Source organism: Falco peregrinus, chromosome 4, assembly GCF_023634155.1.
Source record: "Falco peregrinus isolate bFalPer1 chromosome 4, bFalPer1.pri, whole genome shotgun sequence".
NCBI classification, from domain to species: Eukaryota; Metazoa; Chordata; class Aves; order Falconiformes; family Falconidae; genus Falco; species Falco peregrinus.
The window spans coordinates 106,811,023-106,836,673 of NC_073724.1; the positions used below are offsets into that span (position 1 = coordinate 106,811,023).

Sequence of the window (25,651 nt, forward strand, 5' to 3'; positions counted from 1 at the left end):
GTGAGTGACAGACTGAATAAACCTGTCAGCTGGTAAAAAAAACCTCACCATTAACATCAGGTTGAAGTGCTGGTGAGGAGTCCTCCAGCTGGTGGTGGCACTGGCCGGGGGACCCTGTGCCCCTGTGCTGGCAGCTGGCTGCAGAAATCCCAGCAATGAAAGAGGAAAGCTGAATAGGAAAGGTTCAAAAAAATCAAGCTTGCCAATAACCATCCTGTCACAGTAGTTAGGCAGCACGTTTGGAGTCAGACTGTGATTTCTGCATTACATGACAGACCTTAGACAGGACGACATCTGAATTCCAGAGAGCAGGAAGCCTGCTCTCCGTGGGGGTGGGCAGCATCTGGCGCTGTCATCCCAGCCTTTAGGTATTAGGCAAGCAAAACTCACAGATGGTGAATACAATAATTTAAAACATGGAAGAGCTGCTCAGAAATAACATATATAGGAGGAGAAAGGGCATTTTAGGTGAGACACCATTTTTATGGAGCTCTATTTTGTTGTCACATTAACATCAAAGAAAAAGCCTCTTGGGCTGCTCCTGACTACCTCCCCCCTTTAAAAAAAAATAAAAAAATCACTTCCTAATAAAAGACAGGAAAATCCAATAAAATTACTTTGCCTCTCATGTTCTAATACAAGCCAGTTTAATATAGAAAATACTATAGTCAGAGTGGCCAACTTCACTGCCATATAGAGAGAATAATACCCGCCAGTTACAGCCCACATCTGCAGCATTCACTATTACAACCTCTGCATTAGAGAGAGGAGTATGTCGGGAAAAGTACAAATCATGAGTTTTCCACAAAAAAAAATAAATTAAAAAAATCTATTAGGCAGCTTTGTCAGATGTATTGGTACTTACACATTCCTTATTCAACATGCTTTCTTGATCTTTTTCCTTTGAAGGAAAAACACACTGGCTTTTTTGTTTAAGAGACATTAAATACTGGATACGGTAGTTGGTACAAATCTCTAACCTATACTCTAAACACGATTTGGTTCTTCAGTTAGTGCTGGTTTTACCATTTCATGTCAACCGAGATTTCTCATGCTGTACAGACATCCTCCTATCTTGATGACACACAGACTTAGAGGGGGTGGGTAACTATTGTCAGCAGTAAGTGGTGATGCCAAGGGGCAAGAAGCACACCTTTACTCTTCAGAAGGAAGATATAAACTATGGATGCTGATACTGCAAATAAAAGAGGGCCCACTTTATCTCCAAATGAACTTCCAAAACAGGAGGTGCTAGACTGATCATAGACTGATCTCAAATAATTATTTTGTTAATGATCCTAGGTGAAAAACACTTTTTTTGCTGGGAATTTGTACATTGGTATAGAGAAGACCCAAAGCTTCCTTGGAAGCATACTGTTTCTGGCTTGTTACTGAAACAAATACTTTTTATTTTTAATTAAGTGCTGAAAATATTTCAGAAAGAATTGCCAAGTGAGCCTGGAACACCTGGACCAGATATCCTGCTTTCCTGCAATACAGTCTATTTAGGGCTGCCTCAGAAGGTCACTCATACTGCAGCTACTGCGGTATGTCACCACCTCATATATGGGAGTGATATCAGCAAGTTAAATCGGTGCCTTGTCATGCCCTGGCACTGGCTTTCTACTCCCAGGTGCAAGGTGTGGTGTTAGGTTTAAATTCAAAGGATCCGAGTGAATAAACGTAGCTATGAACTCACAAGTAAAAGACAAACTGATAGAAGCACCCAGCCCTGGACCTTTAACTAAGAAAGCACACAACTGCACTGAATTTCACAGGGTTGAGGCATTTCAGCACTGAATAGTAGTAACTCTGGAACTGCTAAAATACAAACAGTGCATGATGTCAGCCATCACAAACTGCATTACACTGAAAAGACACCTTTCAGAATTACTGTTTTACAGGAGGTCAAAATTAATGAATCCTGTGAAGATTTTTTTTAACTAAAAATCTTCAGACACTTTCAAGGTATGTCATTACATATTTCACAATTCATAAGTCAAAACTTGGAAATGAAAATAGTGTGTCTTTATTGATAGTCTGCCACAAATTATTGTATAAACGTAGAGTTAGCCAAAAATGTATCTGCTACGTGGGAAAATCCTGAACATTGCCAGCATATCTGCAAAAAGTGGATGCTTTCTTATAGTAGATAACAGATGTTGTTACCAGCTCTCACTATAGTGCCATATGCAATTGAAGTATTGTTTTACACAAACTGTACGAGGCTCACGAGAGTCACTGTCTCTTCATTACTGCAATCACGCAGAGATGTATATTTTAATGTTAAACCTTCACTGACTTCAGTGGGACTCCGTCTCTTAGGTGAGCTTGTACAGAATGTTTGCAGGACTGGAGTTCACGACTACAAAAGCAGTGACGAGCGGGATGAGAACAGACATACTACAATAGGAATTCCAACAATTCAATGCATCCATCTTACTGAGGGAAATCAGTATCTTTACATACTACTGAATGTTAAAAACAAACAAAGATGTTTAAGCACAAAGTATATATTTATACCAAATAAAACAACTGAAAAAGTATTACATAAAGAAAAATAATGTAACAGAATGTACTTAAGTACCTAACTTACAGTCATGCTTGTATCTAAAAGTAACATTGGTAACTAATATATATAATTTTGACAAGGGTGCATTTAAGAGTTCTCTAACATACAACATTCTAAATGTGGAGAGTATTTTTTCCAAGATACAGAAAACAAATTATTTTACACAGGCACACCTGTTAATTTGTATAAAAAACATGCTTGTAAGTGAAAAGGTCACTCTAGTACTAATTTACCAGATGTGTGAAAGCTATGTAGTGTTAATCATGTTGAAATTGCCTCTTCTTCTTTTGCATTGGTGAGCGCCAACACTGAATGGTACAATATTTGATCCATATGGTTTACTGACACTGCAACCTGTTCCCAGGCAGTAGCCCTGCCCAGGTGTTGAACAGCACAGTACTGTACAGCCCCATCTGTCTGCATATAGTGTATTTATAACTAAAAGCTATTACAATTATTACAATGATTTCTGTTTCAATATATACATCAGTATAAAATACTACCCAAAACACTTTTGCATTTCAAACAATTTTAACCACTTCATCAAACAAGGCAATTGCAGAATTAAAAAAAAAAATTCCAAATTAACTTTGATTGCCAACAGTACAGCATCTCTATGGTATGTTTCCTAATAAATGAGAGAACGGAAATGTATTAAAATCAATTAAAATAAGTATCACAAAACATAATTAATGTTAGAACAGTTCAAGGATTCCCAGTTTGTCAGTATCTATCCTAAGCAGTGCTACCCAAATACAGTATAAGCCATTTAGTGTTTCTACAATGAGAAGAAAACATTCAAATATTAAAGCTGTGACAAACACACAAAAGCAAGGAAAGAAAATCTGGTCTGTACTCATCCCTGTTGTAGCAAGGTACAGCATGTCAGGAGTTTGCACTCAGTGCATTGTATGTGCTATTATACCTGGATACAACTGTGGAAGACAACTGAAATGGAATCAACTCTGCATTTCCTTGCTGTTGTGGTTTTATGTCAGACCATTCAAGTTATAACAACTTAGTGTCTTTTTTTTCCTGAAGGGAAGAAGAGAGAAGTCGATAATGAAATTGTAAAAATGCTACTAAAATCCCTATCTTGGACACAATATACTGTTTTAGGAGCTACTGTGTCATTGCACAATAAAAGTGGCCTATTAATCACTGAATTATTGGTGTAGCAGAATATTGTCATTGTGGATGTGTTTTAAAAATTGGTACTTTAAAACCTGGCTCTATCCCGTAACAAGCCACAAACAATTCTGTGTAATTCAAACACTAATATCATTACATAAAGTAGTAAGTGTACATTTATAGTGGCTAATTTCAAATCTCTGCCTCTGCTGCTTCAGTTTTTAAAATGAGACTTGGTTCAGTTTTCATTCTTTACATTATCCTAAACCAGAACTATTTCTGAAGCATAAAAATATCCAAATGATAATAATACAGGGTTTTTTTGTTTTGTTTTGCTGATTCGTTCCTAAGTTGAATAACCAACCAATGTCTTTTAAAAAAAACCACAAAACAAAAAAAACCCCAAAAAATCTCTCCCCAGGAGAATTCCCTGCTAGCTGAGATTTTTTTCAAAACCAAGTTTCACGCTTACAGTATCATTATAGTCATGTTATACACCCTTTGAAATAAAGGCTCACGTTGAGAATGGTGACAGGCCCTTAATTACAGAGGTGTTACCTGGTGACACTATTTTTCATCAGAAAAAAACAAAAGCCCCACAAAACTTCATAGCTTATACTCAAAGTTTGATTCATGCTCATTTTGTTCATTTAAAAATACTCTTTGGAAACTATGTCAACTCCTGCAGACAACTTAGTGATACATCTTTTCCTGTTAAAATAAAGATAATTCATATTCACCTCTACCCCATGCTAAGCTCTACTACTAATATACACTTCATTACCTGCTCATGTCACCATCTAACACATATCTTTACATTCTTCTACATATAGCGTCCAGGGCTTATTTTTCACCAAACAGAATTTGATAACTTACACGTAGGAGTTGTTCTGGAGGATTTTTTTTTTGGTGTTCTAGCCTTTTCATTGCAACTTAGAGTGGTATTAATAGTTCAGACTTTTTCCATGTTAACTTGAAAGAAACTTTTCATGAAGTTTTTTTCCATTAAGGATTTTAAAATCTAAACTTGCTTAGATATCAAAACTGAAAATCAGAAGAGAGATTAGATGCATCTGTCATTTTAAAATGGTTTCTGCTACTTTAAAATGCATTCAAAAATTGTACATACGACACTTAGGATTCTAACTTTTACATTGCTGCAATCAGATTCTAATTCAAATTCTTGCAAATAAACATGAAAAATAAGCCACTGGTCATGAATTCTAATGATTACATTCAAAGCTAGCCTTTAAAAACATAAAAAAGTTACAGGCAAAACATACTGGTTTATGTACTCACTAGCTTATCAGGCTACAATGCATGTTTTAAGTATAAAAAAGCAGACAATTCAGATTTAAATAAGACTATGTGAAATCAGAAAAAAACCCTTAGATTTCACTCTTAAAAAAAAAAAGAACACCTATAATTACTTCCCATCCTACAGCTACAGTTAAACCAACTAACAAAAATAATCAAACTATTTTTGACAAACAAAAGTTAGGCTAGAATATGTGGCAACAATCAAAGTTCATATATGCTTCTATGTAAAATGACTCATGATTTACTCTAACATAAAATATGAACAAGAGCACTTTGTGACTAATAAAAGAGCTACTAGTAGAAACACTTAATGCCAAACAGTCTTCAGCCCTCCTTTAAGTCATATCTCCAAATCAGTATTGACTTCTTTTGACCAGATACATCATTTTTGGCTTGTCACCCCAGTATGTCATGTTTTACCACTTGCCACAGGCAGCAGAAGACAACTAGCTGAGCAAACTACAAGCAGTGACATGCAGAAATTAACTCTCATAATATCTGAGTACTTAGATAAAATGATATGCAAGAGCACACTAGGACAAAAGGAATGGCATTCGTCATCCAAATAGGCTCATCATCCCTCCCCACCCCCCTTGAACAGTAGTTGCAACAGCAATAGAAAAAGATCAAGAAGATGTCTGTTCTCCAGAGTCAACTGTGGAAAAAAGTCAGCAATATATAACAGCAGCGATGGACAAGGAAGAGCAAAACGAAAGAATCTTGTTGAATATTTGTTCATTTACTTTTTCTGAACACAAGCCAAAGTGTGCCACCCTGGCTCGTTCTGAGCTTCAGATACAGATGTCCTAATCTCCTTAGATCCTTCACAGATTTAGAATTCAGTCTCCCTGAGGCCCCTATAACCAAGTAAGAAAACTCTCTTTATCTAGCTTTGTGGCTGCCAAGACAGATTCCATGTCATTAAGGATGTCAGAGCTCAAAGCCTCTTGCAGACTTGGCATCAGTTCTTCTCCTTCTATATTCATCCCATCTCCTTCCAGTGTCCCAAGGTCCACATTTGTCCCTGGAATGGCTTCAAGGTAGTCTGGGAAACGGTTCTGATGGGATGGGATGTTACTTTGGCTGATACTGTCACCTAGTTATAACACAAAGCAAGATGGATATTAAATATACTGGAAGTACCGAACACACAGCTTATCAGGATAACTGGTTTAAAGGTTAATCCTTGCATCATACAAGCAAAACGATTTATAGAAATACATCACAAAAACAAAAGACAACTTGACTGCGTGCAGGTGTATAAAGAACATGCCTTGTTTCAATCTTTTCACCTACTGACCCAAATCTCTACAGATCTTTGATGTCATTTAGCATGTTTTAATTTGTACACTTAAAGGAAAAAGTCAAATATTGTTTTAGAGATTAGTATTAGCAATATTTGGTGTAGTAGCAACACTGGATGAGGTACTACACTTAGCTCTGAACAAACAGTATTACTTAAAAAAGCAAACGGACACTCAAATTCCATATAACAAGAGGAGTGATATGTTGAGCATATGGTGAGCCATCCCCCATCCTCCCAACAGAGCCGATTATGTTTTTCACAAATCTAACCATAATATTTGTGCTACAGAAATAGAAGGTGGTAGAAAAACAATGTGAAAAGTATCACAGTGTCTCAAGAGTTGCTTTTTTTCATTGGGAATGGACACAGTATATTTGGAAAACATGCACTAAGGATGTACACAAACACAGACCTGTATCCATCTCATCAACACTGTTCAGGAAGTCATCGGGGGTTCTGGGTACACTGTAACTGCTCATGCTAAGTCCGCTATCTGTGCTTTCATCTCTGGAGTGATATGTTCCGCTGTAACAGAAGAAAGAGAGCAAAAAAAATGAGGATACAGTAACGAAGAAATTAAAATAAATGCTTTTTTTTTTGAACTAATTCAAGGGCTATGAAAACCATCACTGTCACACAAGAAATGCTCTATTCTAATCAAAACCTGAAGCCTTTGCCTGTGAGAGACACCTGGGATTTATTTTATGCAGCCCTTAAAACCGCATTATTTAGATTCAATTTAACTTGATGAGAGCATACTTAAGCAGCTTTTAAAAACTGCCTACCTGTGTTCTGCATAGCGTTAAACTTTTCACACTCACCCGCAGCTAAAAACTATTGGAAGGATATCACAGAGAGTCCCTAATGATTATAAAAATAATAATGGCGTACCCTTTCACACTTCTAGAAGGATAAAAAAAAAAAATATCTAGCTACTAATGTCCCCATGTTTTATCAACCACTGAAGTGTATTTTTAGGTCCCTGCTGTTATAAATAGGAGCTATAGCTGGAACTCCTTTAGTGATTCAATTGCTTCCCACTGTTGCATTACTACTAGTTCAGTCACACGTCATGGCAAGAGAGCGCCCTAATATAAATCAAATACTGGTACAGAAGCCATCCTGTAAACAAACCCTGGTTTAGAACGATCTCGTTGACAGAACAGTTAACAAAAAAGTGATGGCATGGGGCCTGACATGCATTTGCTATCTTACCGCTACTGGAGTGAACAAGCTCAAGAAAGCTGCAGTGGGAAATATGGGCTGGGATGGGGGAAGTAGGCCAGTCTCTTGAGTTTACATAGCAAAGTTTTCGTTGCAGCAGGGCTGCAGGGATGGCCTCTGTGAGAAGACACCAAGAGCTGACCCCATGTCAGACACAGGTGGTCCCAGCTGGCTCTAAAATGGTCCTGCTGCTGCCCAAAGCTCAGCCCATCAGTGACAGTGGCAGTACCCTTGTCATAATGTATTTAAGAAAGGGTAAAAAACCACTGTGCAGCAGCTGGGAGAAAGGACTGAGAAAATGTGAGACAAACAGCCCTGCAAGCGTCAAGGTCAGTGCAGAAGGAGGGGGAGGAGGTGCTCCAGGCGCCAGAGCAGTGATTCTCCTGCAGCCCATGGAGAAGATCATGGTGGTGCAGGTTGTTTCCCCGCAGCCCATGGAGGACCGTGGTGAAGCAGAGAGCCACCCTGCAGCCTGTGGAGGACCCCGTGCGGCAGGTAGACATGCCCTGAGGCAAGCTGCGGTCCATGGAGAGCCCAAGCAGGAGCAGGTTTCTGGCAAGAACTGTGGCCGGCATAAGCAGCTGTAGAAATACACCATTACTTCCCTCCCCTTGCATCTCCTAACAGCCAAGCCTCACAAAATACTTTCAAAATTTGTATTTCTTCAGGTTGTGGTAGCATTCACTGAGAATCTTTACTGATTTTCCAGCTTGAATACTAAGTAATATCAGCCTGCCTTACTGTTAAAATTAGCATTTGAAGACATACTGATCCTTCTCATAACGTGCTCATGAAATACACAACTTATGCCTTTTTGTCAAGTATGAAGGACCAAACAGATGATGGTTAAACAGCTAGACAACATCAGATGCAAGCAGAATGCCATCAGCCATGAAAAAATATATATATATATTAGATTTCACAAAGACACCTTTGCATACAAGAAAGAAACTCAACATTTCTTTATAGTTAAATCATAAATATTTCTTGGCGTTTAGATGGATTTAAAAATAGTATCACCACACATTTGATAACAATCCTAATAATTAAGCTATTTAAAACTTCTGTGGAAAAAAAATGCTGGTTTACTTTGTGGGACAAAATACTAAAAACAGAACTGAGACTATGCTGAACTATGCCACTCTGGTTGAGAAGGCTTTTTGGCTGGTGCTCTCACACTCGGAATGTTCAGCCCGTCTCTTCAAATCACTCCTTAACACACATTTCCATTTTCTTCAACAAGGAGAGTTCATTTAGTACTCACAGCACCCAAAATTACTGCATGCAGCTAAACTGCATTACCCAAAATAGAATGGATGCTTCTTCAACTAATACTTCTTAATGTGTATACAAAAACAGAAATCCCAGTTTAGAAGTTAAACAGAGAATTACCATCACTACCAATATAAATCCAATAGACAAAAACATATACAAAATGACAGATCAAAAGGTGAAATAGTCTAATAAATTCTGCACTGCTGGATGTCCCACTCAAAAAACAAAACATACCACTAATGACAGTAAGTACTGAAGACAGCAGGTACAAGATTGACTATGTAAATGAAAACACTACTGTACATTTTCTTAAATTGCTCCAATGTAGCAATTATTTTCTGAGATTTTTTGGATGTTCTGATTATGTAGGCAGTGGAAAATTTCCAGCTACCTGAACTCTGGATAACCAACTTTGGTACCTCCTACCTAAAGACAGGAGGGCTGCCTCACCAGGAACTTTATATATACCCTATAAAGATAGGAAGAAGCATTTCTCTAAGTCTGAACTTTAACATAAGGGACATCAAGGAGATCTTTAGGGCAAAACTATTGGACTACTGTATCTAATTCAGAGATAGCAATGCATATCCACAAAAGTCCTTTTTAAAAATCCCCTTCCCTTACCCATATGCCAGAATTAAGTGTGGTGATGTACCTAAAATTACTTAGAAGGGGACAATGCTCAGACCAAAATGCAAATTAAGATACTCTGAGCTCAGGTCAGGTACAGACTTCCAGTATTTTATGTGAGGTAAGGGCTACAAAAAAACCTCCCCGTTAAACATACTTGCAACTAGGCAAGTAGTATCTTTTTGCATTTTACAGTAAATAGTCCTTGGCAATTATCAATCTGCCAAAAACAATCAATTTGCCCTTTCTAGCTTTTTTTCCTCTTTCTAATTAATAGAAAAGATCCATCATTTTGTATTTCATGTGTGTAGACTCACAATGAATAAACTGCATCAGTCCACTGCCATGGCCATTTGAAACCTGAAGATGCATTTCTTTCACATCAGAAAACAGGTTTCAAAGATGTGACAATTCTACATAATTTCAGAATAAATTTCCAAATATACCTGGGCTCAACGTATGATGGCAACAGCCTCCCAAAAATTCAAGCTAGTAGCATCAAGGCCATCATCTGTCTACAGAGGTTTCTCAATGGAGAGCAGGTCAGTTTTAAGATTCTTTGTCCTTTTTGTTCCTTGGGACAGGCCAGCACAGTTAAGGCTCACATCAGAACCCAGGATGAATTCAGTGGAGCACAATCCCTCCCTCTAACAAAAAATGAAGTTTTTTAATAGGATCTGTGTAGAAGGTAAGTCTTCCTGAAAGGCTTACCAAAAACTTGAAAATACTGCTTACTTCCTTATGAGTTTCATAACAAAACACCACTACTTTCTTCTCCATGTGCAAGGCCTTGTTTTTTTTTTTCTTCTAAACTTGTTTTTCTCCAATATATACAAAGGACTGTGTACCTTGAGATAGAAGGTTTTTACCTGCTTTCACAGTAGCACACACACAACACTAGCACGGACAATACTTCATGCAGTAGGAGAAAAAGCTTAAGAGCAAGATACTTTTTATGTTTTACATAACCTAAACTATATGCATGACAACAGATTCCACTGGCAAGATGGAGGTTATGTTCTTGCATGATCTCCACTGAACTTTACCAATTTTAAGAATTAGAGTGAGGACAGAGTATACGAAATGACGGATAAGTCTTCTGGAAAAGGCAGAAAATGAAACAAACAAGCTAAGGTGATGTAACATCATTTAACTGGAAAAGTTACGTACAATGACACTACCTCTTCAGGGATGAAGAACTTAAGCATGTGTATTAACAACTTTAAGTTATTTAAAAGAATATGGGATGAGATTTATAGTTGCAGCAAAGGTTTGCAAGGATTTGAACATTTGAACAAGGAAGTTTTCAGTATCTAAAATTACAACAGGTATTTAAACTTGCCCTATTCCAAATTCATGCCAGTTCTAACATGATGTGGATTTCTTACCTGATGAGTAGGTTTGAAACTGTATTAGTAGCAAAAGCCATAGAAGTTAAGACTTAAACTGAAAGAATCGAGATAAAATTTTATGGAGTTTTCCATGAGTATAATAATGTACCATTAAAGAGAAGGACAAGCATGTTGTTATACTTCATAAGCACTTACAATAAGCATCTTAAAGTTAGGCTAATATTACAAGGTAATGCAGAAACGTAGTGATGAACTCTGACAGAATACGTATTTTTTTCCTCTTTTACGGTAGGGGATACTGAATTGATATCAGTTCAGAATGCTGACAAAATATAGTACAATGGAGAACTGCAAAATTAACTACTCCAATTTCAGATCAACTACTTGATACTGCTGAAGTGTTTGTAGAGTTTTACTGCATTAATAAATGTCTTTGTGGCTTGGAGATTTGACTGTTTTACAATTTTCATCTTTTCTTTCCAGCATGCTAAGCAAAATATACAGCATTATCTTAAGCTGCAGCAGTTTCTCCCAAGTTGTAATCATTAGCACGAAGCATTTGCAAGATGCAATTAGAATAGTATTTCCACCAAAACAAACTCCAACTCAGAGGGGTTAAGGAAAGAGTTACATGAAAAAGACTAGTCTGTGCTGTAAAATTATAGATCTTTTAATTAAAAGACCCACTTCGAAATAATACAGCATTTAACACGAAACATGCCACTATTTGCAGATTTAACATTATGAGTAAAAATACTGCTAAATTAAATACCTGAAGTGGAGGGGAGGAGTGAACGGAGAAACCTTAAAATGAACCTCAAGGTGTAGTCCTAAAATGTGCCTCACAGTTCATTTGATCTCACAGCAAGCTATTCACAAATCCTTCTGAGTCAGTAATTTGAAATGACTGCTAGTCAACAGATTATGCAGAGCCAAACATGTTATGACTTTGAATAAAAAACTTTCCTACAAGTCTGAACAGACTACTTCCTCCCACAGGAGACAGCTTTTAATCCTCAACTTTTACTAGACTTGCCATTTAAGGAAAGATTCATTTACAGCTGTGGCTTTTGGCACAGACAGATGTTCAAAATAAACTATTACATGTACCAAACAGAATTCTAAATCAATTTTTTTCCCCTCTAGTAGCTACTCCTACAAACCTGTTGAGAAAAGGATCAGAACTATTTGTAGTCATTGTTCTTAGTTCCTGTGACATTCCAGGAGATGACACGGGATTTTGAGATCCACTGTCTTGTTCCATTGTTGGAAGCTGGCTACGGAGAGCCAATTCCTAGAACAGGGGGAGGGAGAGAAAGAAAGATCATGTTAGGCATCTGAGTGCACTTTTCAGATACATGAACACATGGCATTACAGGTAATTGATGCTTATACTGTTTCCAGCTACAATGAAATGAAGTTTCTAAAGACAAAGTGAGATTTTTTACCAACTTCAATGATAATGCAAGTTCCACCAGTCAAGCCCAGTATTGGAGACTTCACTATAAATGTATTTATGGATATAAGTATCTGTATATTTACATAAATCTTTCCTAGTTCACTGCAATATCCTTTTGCTAAGCCTATTCTTAAGATCAGAAAGGAACTGTTAACACTGTCTGACCCCTATGATATGTCTGTATCTTTTTCCCCTGTATTTTAATTTCTGATTTAGTCCCTGGTTTCCTTTTTACCTTGCTTGTTTCATTCAGCAAAATTTAAAGCCTTTACCTACAAGTTCCCATTTACTCCTCATGTTTGAGGCATACATTTTGAAATTTCTGATTGACCAGATCAATGATTTGTCCCACACGTAAATCTTAAAAGCTCTTCCAATCCCTAACAACTTCTGAGTAATTGGACTTCTGAAGTTACAAACCTAGATTACATAGATATTTTACGCATCTGACTGCACCAGCTTGGATCAATCCATCCATAAAGCTTATAATTACTAATTAATGAAAATAAGTTTTAACATAAAATACACAAATTTAAAGGTGGCTGGATATAAGCAGAATCTTATGTAATTTCCTGTGTCCTCTCTCTCCCTTTTTAAACAGGTAATCCATGAGTTACGCATGTGAAAAATACAATAATTTTCTTCAAGCAACCCTCCTAAAACATCATTAATGGTTCACCAAGCCTGTGCTTTCTTCATGTAGAGACTGCTAAATAAATCTATTGACTATCTTATTACCATTATTAGTAGTATGTGATTTCCAGGCTGTGTCTGGGAAGCTAATCTCAGGCAAAAGCAATCTTGTCAGCATTGACAATACTCAGTATTTCTCACCTGTAAAATGAGAGGTCTTCATCCATTCTCAATTATTAGCCTAAGGATTACGGTAGACTTCTAAGATACAACATAATCTTTCTCCAATTCTTCTTCAAAGTGATTTCTTTTCAAAAAATCCCAAGGTTATTTTCCAGCAGATTGTGCCAAATGTTGAATGCTTCCCTACCACCTGTTTTTTCCTTTTCTAATCTACATATGCTTCACTCCCATTCCTGTGGACTATTACTCTACATAACACGTTCCTTTAATACCAGTTTTCATGTCTTATACTAGAAGGTTTTCTCACTCCTGTTGATCAGACCTTTGCAGAAAGTGTACAAACATGCCACTGGTTTTTGTGTTTATCACACCCAATTGCCTACTCCAAGTAAATCCACTTCTCTGCTCACTATCACTTACTTGGCCACTGCTCTAATAAATCGTAATAATACTACTCCCCATTTACAGATCACAGGATGGTAGGCACCTTTGAATCATTTCTATAGGCTGCTTATCCATATGATTATCATTTGCTTATGTAATAAAACAAGTGCAAAGACTATATAATGAGGTCTTACTTCATAGCTAAGTTTACAAACTTTTATCAGCCACATCAGCCTTGATACAAGGTGGCTGATATACAGGTGGACTCAATCCATTTAAGGGAAAAAAAAAAAAAAAAGAAGAAAAGAAAAAAGAAAAAAAAGTTTTTGTTCCTGGAATGCTTCCCAAATGGTGATCTGGAGAAGGTAGAAAGTCTTAAGAGCAGCCATCCCAGACATGGCTCAAGAACTGCTCGCTCACCACATAATCTTTATGCCCCTCCTCTGGAGACCAGAATTCCTCCAAATGTCACCTGCGACTTCCCTTCTCTGAGAAACTGCCTTCATGTGATGTAGCTACTTTTAACTGATTCTATCTTGCTATTAGTCCAATGAAAAAGGAGGAAGGGAAAATAAAAAAAAAAATAAAAAAAATAAAATAACTTCTATTTTGCACCACTGCTTCTAGAAACTTTTACCTTTCTTTCTCCACATCTTTCTTCTCCACCCTGACAGCAGAGCTGTCCATCAGTGAGCGCTCTGCTCTTACATACCTACAACTAGCTGGCCACAGCAAGAATGCTCTGTCTTTTTCCCTTCCTTCTTGCTTCGATCTGTGCATTGCATTTTTATTTCCTTGGGCTACAGTCCCTGACTAGGCTGAAGAAAAGGGGCCAAAAGTGCCAGCAGCTTGAGGAAGAAGCTTAATCACACATCAGCGCCCCAAAGAGTGATGACAAAATAAAACCAACACGGAGTCCTTTCTGTATATAACGCACTGAAGTGACATTGTATGTCATTGTGTGGTAGGCCTGGTCTTTCCAATCAGCAATGACTCCTAATGCAATAGTTAAAAAAACAAGAGAAAGAGACACGAGAAATCCATACAGGTCCCCTTTTCAAGAGCTACTGAAACCAGGAAAGAAAAAACCCCACAAATTTCTCTTCTGTGCCTTAAGAAAAAAAGTCAGTACAAACAAATAAGCAATTTGGAAAAATGAGGAAGTTACCTTCTTTAATTTCTAAATCCTTACAGGGTAGCAGAGATTGATGTTTCATCAATATATGAACTTAAATAGTATGGTAAACAAATGTAGTTCAGATACTAGCTAGCCAAAAAAGAAAAAAAATCACATTTCACTGAAGGCACAATGAAGAGAGATGTTAAATCTGGAGACAGAACAGTATTTTGCCTCTTCTTTGGCACTACAATGTAGTGAAGTAAGCCTTTTTAATATTACTACTTAATAGTGCTACTTTTATCCTTGTTTTAATAACAACATTGCTGAAAGTACAAAACGACAACTATTTTTAACTATTTGTAAGTAGCATTACCACTACTTATTCAGGAGGCAGACCTACAGCACTTCCCCCTCAAAAGAATTTTATTCCATTACTCATTCAAGTAATAAATTTATGTCCATTTGGGAGTCTAAAAGAGAAAGGATTTACCAAAAAAGACAAGCTATTGAGAAACAAATAGAGCAATTTTTAAACATTCTGTGAGATAAGCTAAGTTTTTACAAGTCCTAAAGAGTGTATTACGACTATTTTTCATTAAAAATGCATGTAACATAAGCTAAAGTTGTATTGCTTGGAGAATGGTCTTTTCATTTCTTCTTCCTTATAAAATTGATTTTCAAGAAAAAAAGTTATGTGTTTCCTGCACTTAAAAAAAATGTATGGGACTGTACAAGCCTTTCCCAGCTCCAAACAGAGCAATCTGAACTCTAGGCTTTTAGTTCATGCTTTAAAATTTATCTTTTATTAGAAGTATTTAAAGTCTGGAGGAAAAATAAAACCATGACAAACTCCTGGCTTAGATTTCTATAACTTGATCTCATCCTACTTTTATAAGTATGTCAAACTTACTAAGTGCCTCTGGGAAAATAAAAGCTTAGCATTCCTATTGTTAACACAAAAGCTGAATTTTGGTTATTACCTAAAGACCAAAATGATCTGTCATCTCCTTAAGCAAAGTAATTTTAAAAATAAGGTCAGCATTGTGTTAATTTATCTGGCTGGCCTTATTCTTTTTTTTTTCCCCCCCCATAATTACATACAGATTAAGTTTTACATGAAGTTCCAGGTCATTCACACCATGATCAAATTAACTTTATGAAGTTACTCTTTTCAGAGCATTTTTATATTTATCTTCACGGTGTTTTTGAGGAAAGGCAAAAGACTCCCTTGTGCAACTCGTATCATGTTCTTACTGTATTAAACATATAATATGTCACTCAACTTGAATTGGTATATTCTTATAATTGGGGATTTTTTGGTAAATTTACTTTAAAAGGGCCAGTTGTAACATTTCTACCCCAAATATTGTTCAACTATCAAATTTTTATCCGCAAGCTTTACTAGAATGGGAGAGAACTGCTAAGGGAAAGAAAAGAGCACAACACCTATAGGCAGACTTACAGCACCAGTATTTCTTCAGACTAAAGTATTTAAGTTCTTGTTTGAGGCCACAAAGTTACAGCTATGTACAAAAGAAACAAGGAAAACACATGGACAGATGAAGACAAATGAATTCAGCAATGAGGAGTTATGCAATTAGTGAAGAGTAAGGGGGAAACATAAATCATTCGGTGTTGCAATCATGAAAACCAGCAAAATTAATTTAAGAGGTGATACCGCTAGAGTAATAATTAATTGTATTGTATACACTTGGTGACGAACTCAATGCTACGCAGAGAATTGCAAGTACAGATAAGGCAGAATAAATTGGAATACACATTTGTAAATTGTCTGGCTTCTTGCCTGGTTTTGCAGTCCTTTGCTGTGCCACTGCTTCACCCTCCCCTTGATATCTATCTGCCCGTGGCTCCTGCTGCGCCTGCCCGGCCGAGGTGTCTCAGAGCACCAGTAGGGCAGGGATGTGTCAGCAGGAGCCAGCAATCACGAAAGCCATGCAGACCTGGATGGCCTCCCTCCACCAATTTTTGTTTGCTTCTAGCAAAAGCTGTTACTCATGGCCATCTCGTACTCAGGGTCAACATGACTCATATCTTCTGCTGACCAATTGCTTTAGAAATACTTCTATGATTTAAGTTTTGCAACTGCAATCAGCACTGGTGACTCCAGGAAATCCACTGCAGTGAGCTGCAAATACTATTCAGACACAGAACGTGTCCTGAAGCAACTAGGGACATAAAAACCAGACAGAGACAACAAATGCAGTTCTGATTTACTCTACAGACTTTTAGACAGGGTATTTCATAGACTCACACAATAGTATTTATCTATAAAGATCTACATTCACAAGCAAGCAGTAAAACTACTTTGTTGATCTGTAAAGCTTAGGTGCTGCAAGTGGAATCAGAGCTTCTGATTTTTTACCTTACTCATATAATACAAGTATCTTTCCTACTGTGTAACTTTGTAGCTACCAATGCTCAACATTTCCCACTTAAACCAACAGAGTGCGAAACAAACTACAGCCACACTAATAAAGTTTCACTTACACCTATGGTTTTCAATGAGGAATGAAGCTATACTACTGCAGAAACCACTTGGTTCCCAAGACAGCTGAACAACAGCAGTGTTGCTTTTGCAGGAAAACTAGCTGAATTCCACATTTTGTATATTTTGATGGCAGCCAACACGCCCTTCCCCCTCAAACCCTCAAAGCTACACAGGATTCCCTTTCCATAATGCTTGCATTTTCTAGGCAGTATTTAAAGTAGTACCTTAGTGTACTGCTCATCATAAATACCAAAGACTTAAATAATAATTTGGCCAGGGAAGATCTCAGTAATTTCTACAGGACATCTGACTCCATGCTGAAATTTCCAATGCTTTAACAAAATTTTCTGTTTTATCTAAAAGTGTTTAGAAGAAGCAGAGTTTGTTAATCAGGACAGAGGAAGATATGTGCCTTGATCTCTTAATCACTATGGGTCATAATTCGGGGGCAATTCCAAAGTGACTTTTTACTGGTGATTACAGATAGCCTTTGACTGCGTATTCTTACCCCTCCCTTCAGCTGGAACTAGCATTTCTATGGCCATACACTAAGACAGGTCAGAAAACCAACCTAGCTGAAAAATAATTTTTCTGATAGATCATGTGTCTGATCTGTCTTGTGGTGTAGCCATACCAGTACTTCAGCTACTAGATTATGAAAAAACGACATTAGATACATCGTGTTCTGCCTTGTTATTAAGGCAATCTCTGGCAGACGACTCCTTTTTTTAAGACGCGTGTCTTAAACCTCCTGCAGTTTAGTGTGCTGGAGCACGTCTACCAGACCTCTCAGTCAGAAGTCATTTTATGAAGAAGCAAATATTTTGCTTAAAAAATACCATACAACGCCCCAGCTGCAGCCTTCAGCTCCAGCTTAGGAAGCCTCTCGACAGCTGGTTAAGTCTTCTCCTGAATTAATTTCTAAAGTCATGGCACTGCATAATGTACTGCCTTACACGTAAGGCTCATGGTGCTCTCTTAAAAAGGTCTGTGCAACTGATGCAGAGTAAATCACAGGTACCTGACAGATTATCTTAACTGACCTTTAGCAATCTAAAATACAAGCACTTTCCTACAAACAGATGCCTATATAGAGGCAATATGCTAAGATTTGTTGTTACATGCTGAATTTGCTACCACAGACTAAAGAAGTCTGTTCATTAATTGCAAAGATTTTTGAAGGTAGTCCAGTGAATAACAAGTTTGTTACCTAATGAAGTAAAATATTCCTGCTAATAACATATCAACAGTTCAATGACACGCATACAAAATGAAGTAAAATATTCTAGCTAACAATAACAAGCCAACAGTTCAATGAAAACTGAGAGAAATGTATACAAAATTGATTTCTGCCTACTTGGAACATTCAAGTTACAGTATCGTACATAGTGCTCAGCTCCCTTATCTGCATGACAGCTCTCCAGTAGTATTTTGTTATTGATTTTGGACAGTAAGAAATCAGTAACGGTTTCTGTTCACTGTGCAAGGAAACATCTAACAGAAAACTTAAAACCATGAGGGACAAAGCAAAACTTAGTACTAGTACAGAGAGCTATCAAGTGAGTAAAACAACAAAAGGAGGGATAGAATATCTACTTCCACTAAAATGAGAAGTTTCAGGTACTATTTGTGACAATTGATTAAAAAAAGTTCAATTGGAAGCAAAAATTTCAAGTGGGACAAAAACTTTGTTGGAAAGACTCTTCACTGTCGCAGCTAGCCTTCCCCAAAACCTGGATCTTTTCATAACAGCTATTCAGAATAAGACATATCACAGGCCATTTTCTCTATCAAATATCAAGCAGTAAGGCAAATTAAAACCAAGGGACACAACAGAGCTATGAATTTGCTCAAGTGACTTGTTATTTTCTTCCTGCATCTTTTAAGTGTAATTTTCAAAAATGTTTCTGTATACCAGTGGTTGTATCTTCACTTGGCAAAAAAGACACGTTCGAAGACCAAATGACTGGCTTCAGTACCTTATCTTTGTTAAAAATCCCAAACCAACAAAACCCCAAAAAATCCAACACCCCCCCACCCCCACCACAAACACCCTTGATGAAACCAAGACAAGTTATTTATCTTGTTAATCTAGGTCAGCTTCAGATAACACACAGAGGCATGGGAAACAAGAGGTTCAAGGGACAACACTGGGATTCACTAAGAAACTAAACCAACTATTGCTTACTGCTTCCACTAAGATTTGAATACAAGTATATCTTGTTATTCAAAGGCATATTACTAGGAAAAGAAAAAAACCCCAACGAAACAAACCTGAAGTCCCCAGTAAACTTCCAGCTTCACCAACATCACAGAAGTTCAAGTGTACAGAATTCCAGACAGTACCTGTTTTTAATGATGCCTTCCTTACTTTCTAGAAAATGTCACAAATCTGACAGTAACAGAGCTTTGCATTGGTGTACATGCAAAGTGACTGATTGGTGTACATGCAAAGTGACTGAAAAAGTCTTTTATTGAAAAGTAGTAATAGTGTCCTATGAAATTAATACTTCCTTGGAACACTGGAAATCTTCTCAACTAAGTTGATGAAAGGTATTAAACACCAACTAAGATAAACCAAAAAAAAAAAAAAAAAATTCATAGGGAACTGAAATAGTATTTTACCCAGGAACTACTGTAAATGCTTATATTTTATGCAGTAAGAGGAAATGCAAAAAAAAAAAAAATTGAAACAAATCCAAGTGATTCAGCAAGCAGTGACCAACTGGGCATACATCTTTGTAGATTCTTCACTGAGTAGGGGAATTTCCAGAATGTCACTCAAAAGTTGGTAAGATATAAGTTCAGGGCAACAGGACAGAGAGTATGAGAGGTACTTCATAAAATATAAAGGACAAAAGAATGGAGACAGTGAACAGAGAGCACACACCAGGTATGCAGAACTACCATGAAAGCAGCACAGAGATAACAGAAAGGTTAAGTTGGAAAGCACAACTGAGCAGAATAGCAAGGAATTCCTGCTTCTCAGACAGGGATCTCCACTCAGTGCTAGAAACAAGCAGCAGATATGGAATGAGCAAGCATATATAGAGGAACCTATCACTTAAACGGCTGTATAGTATGCTGAACTAGCAAATACCCTAATATTAGCAGAAGACAAATCAGAAATCTTTCAGTCTTAGCACAGGAAAGTAGTCTGCACAACATCCTAGAATACAGCCATCAGTATTTCAACATTATTTGCCTCTATCTCTTTCCATCATATACTAGGAGGCATTAAATCCGTTACCTAACATCTAGTCAATTTTGTGATTCATACAAAAGTTGATTGACATGTACTTTAGGTGAGACATTGTAGATAGCCAGATGCTAACTGCAGGGAAACGGAAGGAGAGCTACTGGGAATGGAGTGCAAGTCAAGTCACTCAATCTCTTAACTAAGACAGGTAGGCATCTTTAAGGTGTTCACAGATAACTGATGATGATGATGAGCACAAGTAAATGGACCAGTGTTTGGCATTTTCAAATTTCCTGGATGTATCAATAGCTCTTGTTTATATAGAGTAAATACGGAAGTTACAATTTTTCCTTCAAACACCTTTGACTTGGACATTTCATTCAAGCAAAAATACTTGCTACAAAAGATGAAGCTAAGCAATTGTTTCATCTTTCCAGGCAGTATTTAAATGCTAAGGCCTCCCATACATAACACTTCAAGTGTTGGTGTCACTACATGATGCTACAGTTCATGGCAGAAAGATTAAAAACTGGCAAGGACACAAAGTACACTCAGTACCAAAAAAACCTGACCAAAGATATCAATACAACCAAGACACTGCATCCAGATTATACAGACCAAAATGTCAAGAAGGAAGAGAAGGTTGAGCTGGATGCAGGATGTTGGACTAGATGACTTTCACCAGTCCATTCCAACCTATTTGATTTTGCGATTAAGAAGAGCTCAGAGATCCAGTTAAAAAGTTAAGGAACACTTCTCAGTTTTTTTTAACCCATATAAAAAAGACATTTCATTAGAGATAAGCTCAAGAACGCTGGTGTCGTGTAACTTCTTTACAAATAGAAGACCCTGACAATCCCTCTCTAGAATAGACTTAGTCTTCCCAGAATCAAGAGCACTGACCCTATGAAGATTTTATTTTCAGTATGCCTTAAAAGAACATCTAAAATTTAGCAAGACAAGCTATTACTCTTCCTCTAAGCACAGCTTTATCATCACGAAAGCAGGTAATTCCTCTGAACTTCATTAATTTTATTCACAAAGGAAAGAAAGGATCTGTCAAAAAGAAAAAGTTGACCAAAGAAATGCTTGTTCTTTCTATAAATTTTTCACAGATTCACTAGGTTGACTATGACTTGATAGGATGCACAGACTGGGACTTCAATAACAGCATCACTGGAGAAGACAGACAATATTTGCCTCTATAGCACAAGGCCTCAGGAAGCACTTAGAGAACAATTTCCAGAAGCAGTTCTCTATAAGCACCTTCTTCCACATGTGGCTGCTCACTACATTATTGAAGTGACACATGAAAACACAAAAATACATTTACATTACACAATATGAATAATCTGTTATTACAGAACTTCTGAGCTGGTATGATTGCTTACTTTCCTGTCCACCAGATCACTCAAACACTCATTAGTGAGTGCAGACTAACAAAACTGATCCCAGGAGGGTGTGTATACAGATGAGCCTGGTACAAGGCCAGCTAAAACGTAACTGGAATCCTGATTTTTGCCTAAAGCCTTTCATTAGTTCCCATCCCAAACAAAGCAGCATGACCTATACATATAAATTTCATGAATTACTAATAAGGTCCCTTTGAGGTTTTGCAGCTTTTTAGTGTTTTAAGCCAGAATTTCAAAAAGTTCCAAAAATCTGATCTTATTAAGTATGAAACTGATCCCAAAGTTCTCCATTTGCTGCATATTTCTGACTTGGCAAGAGGAAGAAGATACTGTGGAAGAGCAAACATGACAGGGCTGCAGGCATACAAGAAAACATAGAATACACTTTTGGCATTCAGTAAGAAAAACATCCCTTCTGAATGACTTAATTGTGGCAGAAGATAAGGTGCTTCCAACTGGTGTGGAGAAATGTGCTTCTCTGTTTATTGCCTTGTATACCAGCAATCCTTAAGGATTATTTTTTTTTCCTCATCCATAATAGGAACTAATATTGATCAACAAGATAATTCGGTGGTTAAAGATCTTTAAATTAATCAAATTATTACATCTCAATTACAATGCTTCATTTTTAGAGCTGCACTGATACTGACAAACGAGAAAGTATTTTTTTCTGGGGTGTCAGTACTGTTTCTAAGGTCTGATGCTCCTATCTTGAAGATGATCTTCTCAACAGAACTAGCAATGTACAAATTTTGTGGTACTCTTCAGAATGCAATAGTACACCACTACTCATAGCTTCTGAACACAGGATACTTTCTTTTATTCTGTTTTTCTTGCCTAGTGCATATAGCGTTTTTTCTTAGAAAAACAAGGTACAACACAAGCCAATATAAATATTGTCCGAAGAACCGGTAGATGAAGAATACTGTTCGCAATAGCAAGTGAGAAGCTCTCTGAATATATCCATAAAACCACCCTTTCAGAGATTCACTCCATATTCAACTTCTTAAGAGCCTAAAAAAAATCCACATTAAACTGTTTATTATGCTTTGCATTGTGACCGATTTTCTTTTGGTCTGAGCCTGGGAAGCTTTTCAGAATTGCTGTTTCCTATAAAGAAAATGTATCTGTGCAGCAGCCTGTTAAATGTCAAAGTGGAATAATTACATATTATATCCCCATAGCAATTATTTTGTTAGTCTAATTATTAAGTAATTCTGTTACACTGTACACGCTTAAAAATTGTAAATATTTCAAGTGACTTTTTATTAATTGATTGCAGATATCCTTCCTTAAGATTGTACCTGTTTAAACAAACTGATAAGAACATTCATATGAACATTGAAAGTCACAAGCTACTACCTTAGATATAATGGGAGGTTTGTTTTAAATAAACATCTTGATGACGTCAGGATTGGAACAGCAGTATCCTCAAGAATGCTAAACGAGAAGGTTGTTTTCAGTGCAGAAAAAATGTGCAATGAATTCCTCATTTGCTTTTAAGTATTGATATAAAGTTGTGGTAATGCAGCACTCTTAAAAACGTTATGGTTGTGACCAGAGAAGTGGTTCAAAAATATGTATGACAGAGCTTGGCTTGGGTTTTTTTTGTTTTTCTTTTTTAGAATGCCTTCATGTAGCAAAAGTTCCCCTGCTAGCCTAATTTAATGCTTTTATTTTTCTAATTACGCTGAAACATCAGTTAAGAGCCTACCTGATGTTTTGGAGAATTTGCTGTGCTGGGATTGATATTCCGCAATGCCTAAGAGTAAAAATAAGATGGATAAAAATTACTTTAGCTGCATCGTTTGTCTATGCAGGCTGTCTTATAAACACCATCTTGTAGTATCAAGCCCCCAAGACAGGCCAGATGAGACAGGATAAGGGAGAAACTATGAATATCACAACACAGTGAAACAAAACTCACAGATTTACCACGGATGCGTATTTGACAGATAAGCTTAACAACCAGGGAGAACAACATGAAGGGAACTGGCTTCAACCTGGTCAAATGTTAGTCAGGTTCTCAATGACAACTGAGGCAAGAAGACAATTAGAATGCCTACCTAGAAGCATGGTAGCACAGGGTAAAATGTTGGTGGATTAATTGCAAAGCAGGAACAGCAGAAGCCCAGGTGCTTAAGCGGAGAGAAAGTCCTGATGCCACCTTTGCAATGTATTCTTACCTAGAGTACTACACAAAGTAATGGCTGTAAAGATGACCCATCCTACACCAAGAGATGCTGAAGATTCCTACAAAACAGGCCTTGACTACAAAGGGAATAATGGGAGTCAGATTCCAGGACAGAATACTGCAGGTGATGAAGAAAGAGAAAAGCCGTCTTTGAGGACCATGAAGGTATTATACTCTCCTGATACAAGGCCCATCACCCAAAGTGAAAAGGGAACAGGGTAAGATTTTAGAAAGTTTTCCTCAAAGAAAAGATTAGTGCTTTCTCTGGCAGTGTCAAAAAACCAAGGACTACCCTAAGTATCTAGCACAGATGCTAGTAAAACACTCAGATGGAAAAGTCAAAGCAGAAGGCTCAGAGTCAAAAGGAAGTCAAGCCCGAATTCAAAATCCAGAGATTACAATGTCCAGTCCTACACTTTAACACTTGCTACAGCTCTATTCATATAGTAAAAAAATACTGAAATAGCTTGCAACCTAATTAGAAAGCTTGAAATTCTTCAGCATAAGAAAACCATAGGTTCAAAATACAGCACGAGCGAGTCAGTTGTTCCATGCTCCACTCCACAGTTTAACAGAGAAGATTCTAGCAACAAGGAGTCTCCTCAACGTATCTTCTGTAAACTTTAAAAGTGTTTTGAAATGCTACAGACTGCAACAGGTTCTAAAAGTGAAAGACTTTCCCCCACTTAAAAGGGAGAACTAAAGCAGCTGTGGGAACCAACCTCTTGTCTTTTTGCATGACTCAGTACTCGATAAATATGAAATATATTCTTAAAAGGAATATCCAATCAGATCAACAGTCCATGATGTCACCCTAGAAGTAAAGAAGTCTGTTGAGAGTTTTGTTAGAGAGAGGAATGACGGAGGAAAGTAAAATCCTTCAGTCTGGTAAGTCTGATTGCTTTCACTACCAAGCTGTTATCAGTAACAGAATAAATTCAAACCTTTTTAGATCTCAAAGCTTTGTGTACATTCACTGGTCTTTAAGAGTCACTGAAATGACAACTTAGCCAAAACAAAACATAACATACAAAAGAAATAGTGGAAGTAGGTGTCTAACCTGTGGCCTCACCTGCCGAAGCAGTTCTTGATGCTTCAGTCTCAGCCTTTCCTTCTCCATCTGTAGCTGCTGAAGTCTCATCTGCTGTTGCTGATTGGAGCTGCTCCCACCCATCACACCACCCTGGGGACTCTGAGGAGCTAGAGGGGGTGGCTGTTTCACTGGAGCACTCTGGCTGATTCGCTGATTCATGGCTAAGGAACCAAAACAACAAACATTAAAAATAAAATTCAAACAAATACATGCAGGGAAAGTATTATCCTTAGAAGGCATATATTAAAAATTGTATAAAATTAAAAGCCATAACAGTACAAAATATGCAGTTACACTGACGTTCAGTGAGAAATGTATGCTCACGTGTTATTCCTGTGAAATCGATGCAACAGTCTCATGTTTAGGAGTACATACTTGTTCTAAAAGCTTCTGAAAACAGTTAAATGTGTGAATTGGTGAAAAATTCAAAAGTGGTAGTAAAATATTTCACCTTTGATTAGAAGGATCTCTCTTTTTCCTAATAAACTATTCTCAATTTAGACACAAATAATATAAAATCCCTTTTCTTATTCACGTGAAATCTCAGAATCATTAAACTTGAGAACACATAGAATGACAAAACAAATCATCTCACTTGGTTAAAGGCCACCTTTCTTCCCAATGTGGTACAGGTCATGAAATAATCATTCACATC

At 37.2% G+C, this 25,651-nt stretch overlaps 1 protein-coding gene across 8 annotated transcripts in view; it reads right to left on the reverse strand.

The window, feature by feature from the left end:
• Positions 1-2,006: 2,006 nt before the first annotated feature.
• The window catches only part of YAP1 (Yes1 associated transcriptional regulator), a 98,633-nt gene continuing 74,988 nt past the window's right edge, over positions 2,007-25,651 (reverse strand). For 2 of the 8 annotated variants that reach the window (XM_055802141.1, XM_055802135.1), the window contains 5 exons: positions 24,976-25,157; positions 23,424-23,471; positions 11,974-12,104; positions 6,742-6,854; positions 2,007-6,119 (listed from right to left, as the gene is read on the reverse strand). In XM_055802141.1, the coding sequence (XP_055658116.1) occupies positions 5,881-6,119; positions 6,742-6,854; positions 11,974-12,104; positions 23,424-23,471; positions 24,976-25,157 (713 nt within the window). In that variant the 3' untranslated portion in view covers positions 2,007-5,880. Of the gene's footprint in view, positions 6,120-6,741; positions 6,855-11,973; positions 12,105-23,423; positions 23,472-24,963; positions 25,158-25,651 lie in introns of all 8 variants that reach the window. The other 6 variants (XM_055802140.1, XM_055802134.1, XM_055802142.1 and 3 more) reach the window with 3 other exon arrangements.